General features: G+C 38.9%; 1 protein-coding gene and 1 non-coding gene across 9 annotated transcripts in view; both read right to left on the reverse strand.

The window, feature by feature from the left end:
* The window catches only part of TCEANC2 (transcription elongation factor A N-terminal and central domain containing 2), a 43,476-nt gene that overhangs the window by 21,028 nt on the left and 9,817 nt on the right, over window positions 1-12,631 (reverse strand). For all 8 annotated transcript variants that reach the window (XM_065912557.1, XM_065912524.1, XM_065912512.1 and 5 more), the window contains exon 3: window positions 5,107-5,248. In XM_065912557.1, the coding sequence (XP_065768629.1) occupies window positions 5,107-5,248 (142 nt within the window). The remainder of the gene's footprint in view (window positions 1-5,106; window positions 5,249-12,631) is intronic.
* On the reverse strand, window positions 3,086-3,216 carry LOC136156435 (small nucleolar RNA SNORA42/SNORA80 family). The gene has a single exon (XR_010660989.1). It is a non-coding gene; the product is annotated as a small nucleolar RNA SNORA42/SNORA80 family (small nucleolar RNA).

The following is a 12,631-nucleotide window of genomic DNA, read 5'->3' on the forward strand; positions in this document are numbered from 1 at the left end:
TACCATGGAGAAAACCTTGTTTGACTTTGTCATTTTCATTCATTTGATGAATGTATCCTGAGCATATGCCACATTAATGCTTAAAACACACTGGTGAATAAAATATACAGCATGGTCCTGCTGGCACAGAGTTACTGAAAATAAAAAAACAACAAAGTAAATAATTAAATAAGCAATTACAAACTCAGATAAGGACTTCAAGGAAATAAACATTTATAAAATAGATAAAGAATTAGCAACAAGTTCAGTGTCATTTATGTTAACAGAAAAAAGTAATCAATGGTCTCAAATTCATGGTTCTGGGAAGATGAGAACTGAGACAAGACTATTGGATTTGGATAGAATGAAATCACTTGTGTCCCAAGAGAGAAGAATAGTGGTTATGGGTGAAGCCAGCACGGAATGAAAGAGTGGAAAAGCCAGAAATGGGAGTTACGATTATTAATCATATTTAAAGGAATCTAACTATATAAAGCAGAAGAGAAACAAGGTATCTGGAAAAGATGGCAGACAATTAAAGGAGAAGATTTAAGTGTATGTGAAGGCAGAAAGCAAGTGCCAGTAAAGAGGCTATGAGAGGCACCTTGGCATTCTCATTTCCACAGTCAATTCCTGCAAAGTCTGGTCCATTCTCCCTGATTAAGGCCTCCCTACGAACCTGTTGCTCAACAGGTTGATTTTTCTATTTTTAAAATTAGAACTTTTTTCAATCCCACATTCCTTTCTGATATTGCCACCTCTCTCTTTCAATACCAAACTTCTTGAAAGAGTTGTCTATTTTCACAGTTCATTTCCTTACCTCCTCTTCACTCAAGCTTCTGCCCTTAACCATGCCTTTGAAACTGTCCTGTTATGCTGGTAATATACAATAATAAAAATTTTTAATGAAAAAAAAAAAAAGAAACTGTCCTTAGCAAAATCATTAATGACCTTACTTTGCAAAAGCCAACATGCAATTTTAGAATTAGTTTCTTTGGCCTTTTGACAACGATGGACAGTGCTGACGAATCCCGTCTCAGAAGCACTCTTTCTCATTCCACAGCAACATTCTCTCCTGTTTCCCTGGTCACACCTTCCCCATCTCCCACAAGCCTCTTGCCTGCTGGTGTGCTTCAGGATTTGGGATTTGGCTCTTTGCTTTTCCTACATACTCTTCCTGGGCAATTGCCTTGCTTTCTCACTACATGCTGATGGTGACTCTCAAGTATATATTTATAGTCCCTCCTTAGCTCTAGCCTTATATATCCAACATTCTGTTGGATATTTCCTCTTGGATGTCCCACAATATGTCAAACACAGTGAGTCCAAAACTGAACTTACCATTCCCCCACCTCCAAACATGCTGTTTCCTATCCTAATGAGCAGTGCTGCCATACACCTATCTGTCTGTATCAGAAATCTGGGCCTCAGCCTTCACTCTTTTCTCTTCATTCCCCAACATCCAATCAACTTCTAGGTTCGCTGGATTTTAATGCATTTATGTCTCTTGATTCCAACCACATTTCTCCATCCTCGTGATGACAGCCCCTTCCAGGCCACCCTAATTTCTCATCTAGATGTTTTAGTAGCTTCCTAACTGGGCTTCCTGCTTCCAAGTTTGCTTTTCTCAAACACTCTTCCCCTATGCAGAGACAGTATTTCTAAACTGCAAATAAGAATTCAAAAATCTTCTGATAACAACCACTTATTATCTTTAGGATCTGAGGCTTTATAGTGGACTAAAGCTACACTTTCACTGCAATAGAATTTGATTCTGGATAAAAATCATCTCAAAAAAAATAAGTGGAGGCTAAAGGCATAGGGTTATCCTAAGGGCTGCTGCTAATAGCAACACTACTGAAATACTTTGCTTTGGGTCAGTGGTGAAATGAGAGAGCTAATGCTGGGACTCTGATTCTGAGCTGGGAGTGCTTGATCCTTGAGTGGTGTGCTAAAGCATTTCAGGCCAGAAGTGGTCCTTGACTACTGGCACAAACAAAAAAAGAAGCCAATCCCCTCTACAGAGAAATGTTTCCAATTTAGCCCCACAGAATTCCCACAGAATGAAAGAAAACAATAAGCTCACAATTAAAAATCAACAAGCAAGGAATTCTCTGGCAGTTCAATGGTTAGGCCTCTGTGCTTTCATTGCTGAGGGCCTATGCTCAACCCCTGGCTGGGGAACTAAGATCCTACAAGACTCATAGCACAGCTGAAAAAAAAAAGAAAAATCAACAAGCACAGGGAAAGGCAAACACCAGGAGAGTCAACAGAAACAATAAACAATAGAGTTAAACCCTAAGGACAACAAATATTAGAATAGTTGGATGACTACAGAAGAACTATACACTGTATGTTTGCAGAAATAAAAGGCACAATCACAAGTATGTACAAGTAACATTTAAAAGAAACAGATTTTGGGAGGAAAGAAAGCTTGCAAAAATAAAAAAATGGTTTCAGAAAGAAAGAACTCAATGAATGGGTGAGACAGCAAATCAGAGTCAAATGAAAGGAGAATTAGTGACTTGGAAGACATATCTCTGAAGAAATTGCCCAGAATTTTATGAGAAACAAGTAGACATATGAGCTAAAGAATATGGAAAATTAAAGATCTAACCTATTTCTAATTGTAGAATCCCAGAATGAAGAAATAGACAATAAAAAGGAGGTGCTTTTGAAGAGATAACCACCATAAAACTTCTACAAATGAACATAAGTCTGCAGGTCCAGGAAGAAGACTATATCTAGGTGAAATTTAAAGAAACACAGGCTGTGATAGCCAGCCGACAAGGCAGCCCCACTGATCCTCACCTCCTGGCATTCATAACCCATGCGAAGCTGTCTCCCATGCTAAGTCAGCCATTAGGAGCAGATCTCCAAGCCCTGCTCAAGCTTTCAGATGACTACAGACAGCCCCAGCCAACAGCTTGATTGTAACTTCTTAAGAGACCATGAGTCAGAAACACTCAAACAGCTGCCATATTCTTGACCCTCAGAAAACCTGTGTGAGATAACAAATACTTAAGCTGCTAAACTTGGGGGTAATTTGTACACAGGGAGAGGTAACTAATACGCATGCTAAGACTAAACAGTTTTTCTTCCCCCCCACTGTGCAACCCACTTCAGTGCCTGCAGCCTACAGACAGAGGCCAGGCAATGGTTTAGGGCTGGCTAGCTCTGTCATAGGATGCTATGAGAGGCCCAGGGGGCCAAACTGCCATAAATCCAAACCCATGCCTAAGACCAAACAGTTTCAGATGATTTACAGAGAGCCTTTTCCATCTGATCTAGACTCTCTAACTGATTACATTTCAAGTATACCAGACTTCTCTTAGTCTCTGCATGCACCATGTTCTCTCTGGACAGCTCACATGACACAACCCTGCCTGACACATTCTTTAACACCTTCTTTACTCTCAACACATGTGCTCCTTGGGCTAACTTCCCATCATCAGAGCACTCACAGAAATCTCATGGGACAGGGACAGGAAGGACTCTAAAGGTGGAAGAATGTAAACATTCTCAGGCAATGATACAAATGAATCTTCAGGCTAGCAACTAACGTAACCCTTATAATCCACACAACCTCAGGTTTAGGCAAGGCTTGGGATAAGGTCAAGACTCAAATGTTGGATGGTTTCCAGGTCCTCCTAAGTCATATCCCCTTGTTGTGGTTTCATTATGATCCTTGAATTGAAATCTCTGAACATCAGACACGCCCATTCTTGAAAGCATACTCGTAACTGCACTTAGCATACTTGCAACTGTACTCAAAGGACAAATAGAAATGATTTTTAAAACTGTCATCTGTTCTGTATTTATAGGATAATTCCAGTCTATTATGTTGACATTTAAGATCTGATTGTAAGTGTATTTGTGGTGTGCCTAAATATGAACATATATATATACACATAGGTACATGAACATGTCATAAAATATTAACCACTAGTACCCTCTACTGGTGGAAATACCTTATCTGTTCATATGAATGGTCTTATTGCCCTCTAGTGACCACAACCTATAAAGAGAAAATCCAGCAGCAGATGGGAGAATCTCCTTGGCTATAATGATAGGGTTTTATGTTCTTTAAGCATCTAATTTTCTCAGATTCTGGTTTATATTACAGGGGTGCAACTCTCAAGACTCTTGGGGGAACCTCTGGGGGATTTCACACAGCTCTTGCCAGCTGTTAGCGCCAGTCTGAAGCCACTCTTTCTCCTGCTTCTCATGAACAAGAGGTCAAGGGGAGGCAGAGAAGGCAATGGCTGCACGGGTGAGGGCAAGAACAACAGCTGTGAATGACTACCCTGGACTCCCTGGGGACTTGGGAGCAGCTTGAGGAACACATGTTGGCCCTCCCTCGCATATTATTCACAGTTGTGTACTGTACTAAAATGGTAATTCGACGTAGTTCCTGACTTACCTCTTAAGATAACTCCAATGCTGTAATAAGTGATGTAGCAGCAAAAGTTGCTATCATTTTGCTTTTACAAACCATGCTTTGGAAGTTACTTCTACTCAAGACAGAAAAGTCAAGGTTTAAGTGACCTGTTGCCACTTCTATGGAGTTTTTTCTGAATTCCCCAGATGTAAGACTACTCTGTTCTCTGTGCCAGCACACACCTTGCACAGATCAGAATGGTACCACAGACATTATTCATATGTTTTTACTTTTAATCTAAACTATTTTACTACTTACATTTGTCTACTTGCTGGTTTCTCCACCAAACCCTAAACTCCTTGAGGTCATAATCATGTCTTCTTCATTTCTGCACACCCAGCATCAAGCACACTCAAAACATTACCCACAGATCATGCAAAAAGTACAGAAACTGAAGTAAGCATTTAGAAACTTTTATAGTAGTCTGACAAAGTACTTCCACATTTGTTGAATCTAATTTTTAAAAAAAATAGGGCTTGCACTTCGCATATTTTAATTTCATTTACCTGATAATTTTTATTATACTATAAAAGTATTAGTCTACAATCAATGGAGAATTTTTTAAACCATGGTCTCTCACCACAGATAGTTTGAGAAGTACTGATATGATAGATAACAATGTTTGCGAGAGGGAGGAAAGAAAGATAAAATGGAAGCACTTCTCATAAAATTCAGAAGGAACATACCTATCTTTGTTGACTTTAACACGTCTCTGGAAGGTATTTTCTTCTTTAATTCTCGTAAGACTTCAACTAGATTCTCTTTGCTTTGATCAGGAAGCTCCAACATAGTTTTCCATCTTTTTATGTCTTCTATAACCACAACTCTCTGGGAAAAAGAAAAGTCATTTGGAAAATGGAACATTTTGATTAGAAAGACATCTGCCTTCACCTGAACTAATGGGGCTCCTACTGACATATGAATTATTGATTATGACCTGAACCAAAGCACAGTATGTATGATGGCCCCAAATGATGGGTAATTGCTTAAAAGCAGCCCCTGCTTACTGCAAATCAGGAAGAGAGTTACATCTATTAGGAAAAGTGCAAGTTTTAATCTTACCATGTCTGACACCACTGGGCACTTAGTACTGAGAGGCGAAAAGGAGGAGAAGAAAAGAAAAACGATGCTGAGGTGAACCAACCCTATAGCTCACTTAAGTGTCTTAATCCATAGCAGAGGACAGAGAGCGGAGAAGTCATAAAGGCATAGCTATTTCAACAAGAAAAAGCACACTTCAACAGCTCCCTACGTCCTAGATGGTAAAACTCAAATCTTCTCTTGTATGAAGAATTTTTTAAAACTTCAAACACAAAAAATTAGAGTAACTCACCACTTATAATGAGTTACATTTTGCCATTTCACATAAAACAATAAAACACTGTAAAGTTCAAGTCTCCTTACACCCTTCACCCTTTAATCTCTTCCTTCCATTTCTAGGAAGAACAACCATCTTAAAGCTGACACGAATCTTTCCGTTAAGTGTAAAATATTAACAATTAAGGAATCCAGGTGAAAGGGATGAGGAATGTCTTTGTACTATGTTGCACTTAAAATTATTTCTGCTAATAATTTTTAAAAATAAACTGGGAGACAAAAAATAAAGTTGCTTTTATCTGGGAAGGGGCACACAGGCTTCTGGTACATGTCCTGTTTCTTGATCTGGATACTGGCAACACAAATGTGTTCTGTGAAAATCTTTTAAGATGTACACTCTGGATTTGTCTACTTTTCTACATGCATGTGGTAATTCAATTACCTCCCTGGGTCTCAAGGTCTCAGTTACCTCCCCGGGCAGGGTCTAGCCCAGCCGCCTGTGCTGGGAGAAGGGGATGTCTGGGGACTTCTCCATCTCCCCGTCTTTGCTTCTCCTCCTTCCCTAGCTGTTTGCTTGCTTTGGTCTCTGATCCTTCCAGGTTTGAAATTGGGAAAAGGAGGAACAGTAACAGTCAGGAAAAGCCTTACTTTTGGTTGTGATGCTATGCTCACCAGGTTTCAGTGCTCTCTAGACTTGGCAGATAGTCAAAAGCTGACTCTCTCTCATGAGTTGCTTTTGTGGTTCCATGGAGAGCTCCCATGGTTGAGATCTCACCTGTAGTACTCCCACAGCACTGGGAAGGTCTTTTCCAGCCAGCCACATAGAGGTCTACCCTAAGTCTCCAGTTTCTGGCAACCAGCTTCATACATTCTCTGTAGGGGTTTCATTACCCTTCTAAGGATCCTTGTGAACCAAGCCCCTTTAATTCAACTCCAGGTTAGCCAGTATTTTCTCTGCTATGCCCACATCTTTGCCCTGAAAAACTCTGAGCATAACCACCTTCTGAATGCAACCACTTCCCTTTCAGTGGCATCAGTAAAAACCCTCTGGTTTTAGACTTCCCCAGGCACAGGTCTGGTCTCTGTCTACCAACTCCAGGAACTGAGGTCAAGTTCTCTGAAAGAAAATACCACAGCCGTCCCATTTTATCCAAAGGAATTTTTATTCCTTTCTTTCTTTACCTTCAACTTTCTTTATTACCTAAGATAGGATTCCAAAACTGGTCTTCACATACTGTGAAGATGCCTTCACAAGTTCTGCACAGATGGTCTAAATAACTTTTGGGAACACCATTTTATACATATTGTTTTGTTCTCAAGGCTTCCCAGGTGACGCTAGTAGTAAAGAACCCATCTGTCAGTGCAGGAGACATAAGAGACACGGGTTCCCTGGGTAGGGAAGATCCCCTGGAGGAGGGCATGACAATCCACTCCAGTGTTCTTGCCTGGAGAATCCCATGGACACAGGAACTTGGTAGATTATAGTCCATTGGGTCGTAAAGAGTCAGACACGACTGAAGCGACTTAAAATGCATACATGCACACTTTGTTTTCAGTCTTTAGGAGCCCTAACCAAAATTGACACAGAGTACTTTTCCATGACCTGTTATAATATAAAAGAACATTGGTGCTAAATGGCATGAAACACAAATAAATGAAGCCAGGTAAGGGATATTTTCAGTAGGAAGTAGATATAAATATCATATTATGCAACTTGCACTTCTCACTCAGTATAGTTTGACTTACCCATACTGATACGTATAAACCCAGTTGATCCATTTTGATAGTATTGAATATTATTCCATTATTTTTATATACAATATCTCAGAATATTAAAATCGATTCCCCTAATGCATATTTAGGACTTTTTCCCCCCTCATATTTTTCCTATTATAAACATTGCTTCAGTGAACTCCTGCCTATTATATATTCATATGTCTTCTATCCTTCAACTTTTCTGGGTCATGATTTACTAGCTTATGGCTGCTTTATTTTGCTCCTCCTTCCCTATCCAATCTGAAAATTTCTATCTTTTAACAGGCATGTTTAATCCATTTGCATTTATCATGATTACTGATATACTGGACATACTTTCTCTTTGCCTTTTTTCTTCTTATCTTTTATTTAACAGCCTGAGTTTTCTTTAATCTTGTTTTTTCTTTCAAGGCTTAGAAGTTATACATTCTATTTCTATCATTTTAGTGTTTGTCCCTACAATTTTTAAGATAATCAATGAAATCTATACCAAGTCTCTACATTATGGAAAACTCCTATTAGAAATACACATGGTCTCTTGCCTGTCCTTCAAGTCTGTCTACATTTCTGCCACATTTCTATTTCTCTGGGATGCATTCCAGTGATTTCCTCAGATCTAGCTTTCAATTTGGGCTTCTCTGGTAGCTTAGATGGTAAAGAATCTACCCGCAATGTAGGAGACCCAGGTTCAATCCCTGGGTTGAGAAGACCCCCTGGAAAAGAGAATGGCTACTCCAGTATTTTTGCCTGTAGAATTTCATGGCCAGGGAGTCTGGCGGGCTACAGTTCATGGGGTCACAAAGAGTCAGATAGGACTGAGTGATTAATACTTTCACTTTTTTCAGCTTTCAATTCAGCATTTCTCTCCATAGCTATGACTTTACTTTTAACCTGTCCAATGTGCTTGTCAACAAATATGCTTTTTCATTGGACAAATTCTGTTTTTTTTTCCTCTAAATCTGCCCATTTTTTCCATACTATCCTATTCTTACCATTTCTATTCCTTTCTTTATCTCTGTGAATATTTTTAACACATTTAAGATCTCTTTCAGACTGTTACCTATGTTTCCTGGAGTAGAAATTCTATTACTTAAATCTACCTGTTCATTCTCCCTCCTGGTAATTTACTTTACTATAAGTTTTGTAAGTTTTGACCATGAGTACATTTTTAATATTTTCCAAGGGAATCCTATGTACTCTAGGTTTAGAAGAGTCTTAACATGGAAATTTCACCTTTGCCTTTGCCAAGGTCCTTGGATTTCCCTGGTTCTGGACCAGTGTTCATGTTAATTTTTCAGCTTTGTAGATAGTATGAAGTTAAATACACACATACACATACATACACACACACACACACACACACACACACACACACACACAGTCATAAGCATGAGGTTCTAATTTATTATGGGGTCAACTTTTTTTGAACCCAAACCCTGAGATGATATAATCCTCATGCTGATTCCTTAGATTGGTGGATGGAATTTTTCTAGCTCATTTTTCAAAAATATGGTAGCCCTATGTTGACTTCCAGCTCCTTTATCTGCAATCCTCATAGTGGCCCTAATATCCAGCCCCCAAACTCTGTGCCTGGTTTCCATAAAACTATATAGAAGCATACCTTGCTTTTTGCACTTCACTTTATTGCACTTTGCAGATAGTGCTTTTTTTTTTTTTTAAACAAATTGAAGGTTTGTGGCAACCCTGCATCAAGCAAGCATACAGATGCTATTTATTCCAACACATGCTCACTTCGTGTCTGTCATATTTTGGTAATTCCTGCAATGTTTCAAACTTTTCCCATTATTATTATATTTGTTATGACCTGTGATCAATGATCTTTGATGTTACTATTGTAATTGTTTTGGGGGGTGCCATAAACCATGCCCATATAAGACAGCAAACTTGTCTGATAAATATTTTAAGTGCTCCACCAACCAGTCATTTTTCCCCATTTCTGTCTGCTCCTTGGGCTTTCCTATTCCCTGAGACACAGCAACATTGAAATTAGGTTAATTGACAGCCCTACGATGGCCTCTAAGTGTTCAAGTGAAAGGAAGAGTAGCTTTACTCTCATTTAAAATCAAAAGCTAGAAATGATTAAGCTTAGTAAGGAAAGTATGTTGAAAACCAAGACAGGCCAAAAGCTAGGTGTTTTGCATCAAATAGTTAACCAAGTCATAAAGGCAAAGGAAAAGTTCCTGGTGGAAATTAAAAGTGCTACTCCAGTGAACACACAAATGATAAGAAAGCAGAACAGACTTAATGCTGATAACATTTTAGTGGTTTGCATAGATCAAAGTAACTACAACATTCCCATAAGCCAAAGCCTAATCTGGAGCAAGGCCCTAATGCTCTTCAAGTCTATGAAGGCTGAGAGGTGAGAAAACTGCAGAAGAAAAGTTGGAAGCTAGCAGAGGTTGGTTGATGAGGTTTAGGGGAAGAAGCTTCCATAACATACAAGTGCAAAGTAAAGCAGCAAGTGCTGAGGTAGAAGCTGCAGCAAGCTATCCAGAGGATCTATCTAAGATAATTAATGAAGGTGACTACACTAAACAACAGATTTTCAATGTAGATAGAATAGCCTCATACTGGAAGAAGAAGACATCTAGAACTTGCATAGCTAGAGAGGAGAAGTCAATGCCTGACTTCAAAGTTTCAAAGGACTGGTTGACTCTCTTGTTAGGGACTAATGCAGCTGGCAACTTAAAGTAGAAGCCAACGCTCACTTGTCATTGTGAAAATCCTTGGGTCCTTAATTAAGCAAATTACTCTTCCTGGGCTCTATGAATGTAACAAAGCCTAGATGACAGCACACTTGTTTACAGCATGATTTACTGAATAGTTTAGGCCCACTGTCAAGACTGTAATACTCAGAAAAAAAGATTCCTTTCAAAATATCACTACTCATTGACTAATGAACCTGTTCACTCAAGAGCTCTGACAGAGATGTACAATGAAACTAATGTTGTTTTCATGCCTTCTAATACAACATCCATTCTGTTGCAAGGACTAATTTTGACTTTCAAGACCTAGAAATATACTTCTAGGATACATACATAGAGAAATACATTAGAGATACACTTCGTTAAGGTTATATCTACCATAGATAGTGATTTTTCTGGCGGCAAAGTAAATTGAAAATCATCTGGAAAGAATTCATCATTCCAGATGCAATTAAGAATATTCATGATTCATGAGATTAAGTCAAAATATTAGCATTAACTGGAGTTTGGATAAAGTTGATTCCAAACTTCATGGATGACTTTGAGGGGTAATGTGGTGGAAAGTGCAAGAGAACCAGAATTATGAGTGAAGTTGAGGATATGACTGAATTGCTGCAATCCCATGATTAAACTTTGATAAGGAGTTACTGCTTATGGACAAGGAAAGAAAGTTTCTTGAGATGGAATCTACTCCTGGTGAAGATGCTGTGAAGTCTGTTGAAATGACAAGGAAGGATATAAAGTATTACATAAACTTAGCTGATAAAGCAGCAGCAGAGTCTGGTAGGATTGACTTCAATTTTGAAAGTTCTACTGTGAGTAAAGTGCTATCAAACAGCATTGCACACTATAGAGAAATCATTCAGGAAAGGAAGGGTCAATTGGTATGGCAAACTTCACTGTTTTAAGAAACTGCCGCAGCCACTATAACCTTTAGCAACCACTATCCTCATCAGACAATAGCCAGCAACATCTAGGCAAGACCCTCCAAAAGGCAAGACCCAGCAAAAAGATTTCAACTCACTGAAGGCTCAGACGATGGTTAGCATTTTTTAGCAATAAAATATTTTTAAATTAAGGTATGTACATGTTTTTAGACATAATGTCATTGTACACTTAACAGATTACACAGTATAGTTCAAATATAACTTTTATATTAACTGGGAAACAAAAAAAATTTGCTTTATTGCAGTGGTCTGGAACCAAACCTGAAATATCTCTAAGGTATGCCTGTACCTTCAACTCCCACTTATAGCTCTGCATTTGAATTTCCTCTCTCTTCCTGGCACCTGAGGGTTTCTCTTTTTTCTTTTCAAGCTCAGCTCTGTTCTGGAGACTTTTTTGCTGTTGGTTTTGTTTTTTTTTTGGTCACACAATGTGGCACACGCAATCTTAGTTCCTAACCAGGGATCAAACCTGGGCCCCTGCAAGAGTCTTAATTGCTGTACTGCCAGGGTAATTCTTGTATTGGAGATTTTTTATTGAGCATTTCTACATGATTGGAATGAGGTTGGGGGTTCCACATCAGACTATTTCAACATATGGAACTATAGACGTTTAAGCTCTTTAGCATGGCATAAAAGGCGTTATATGACCTGGCTCCTGACATCCTTTTCAGGGCCTCACCACTGGCTCAACATACGTCAAACAATCTGAAACTGTTTAGATTGTCAAACAATCTAAACAAATCACAGCATTTGACATCCTCTGCCTGGGATGCTCTTTCTCTGCCTGAACCATATGATAAACATCTGTTTATTCTTAAAGACATTAACGAATCAACTACTATACAAAGACTTTCTTGCCTCTCTCTAACCACATTTAACCAAACTCCCATGCAATCTGCAAAGACATCAATTACTGCATATGTGCTTTCTGCAAATAGTTATCTACAAGGCTGTCTTCTCCACTAGACTATGAACAAGTTGAGGGCCAGAACAATTTCTTATTTCTCTATCCCCAATGCACAGTAGATATAAGAAGAAGAAGTGAAGTCGCTTAGTCGTGTCCGACTCTTTGCGACCCCATGAACTGTAGCCCACCAGGCTCCTCCATCCATGGAATTTTCTAGGCAAGAGTACTGGAGTGGGTTGCTATTTCCTTCTCCAGGGGATCAGCAGATGTAACTGAACAGTTATTTCTATCCTCAAGGACTAAGTATAGTAGTCTTCAGATCTGAAATATTAGAGCAAAAATAGAAAAATATAGCAATTAGTTCCAGAGAAGAATTTCACATACTTAAAAAGAATGTTTCTCTAAGTCTGTCCAAATATGAGCCCCAAAACAGATGCAACAAGTTCTTATCTGAAATATTTAGAGGAAAAAAGGGAAGTGGACATGAAATATCAATGGGAAAGCTACTATGAGTAGTGGAATGGTTACTGCCAGAAAGAAAAGGTGCTTCCAAAATCCC

The sequence above is a fragment of the Muntiacus reevesi genome, chromosome 1 (genome assembly GCF_963930625.1).
Source record: "Muntiacus reevesi chromosome 1, mMunRee1.1, whole genome shotgun sequence".
NCBI classification, from domain to species: Eukaryota; Metazoa; Chordata; class Mammalia; order Artiodactyla; family Cervidae; genus Muntiacus; species Muntiacus reevesi.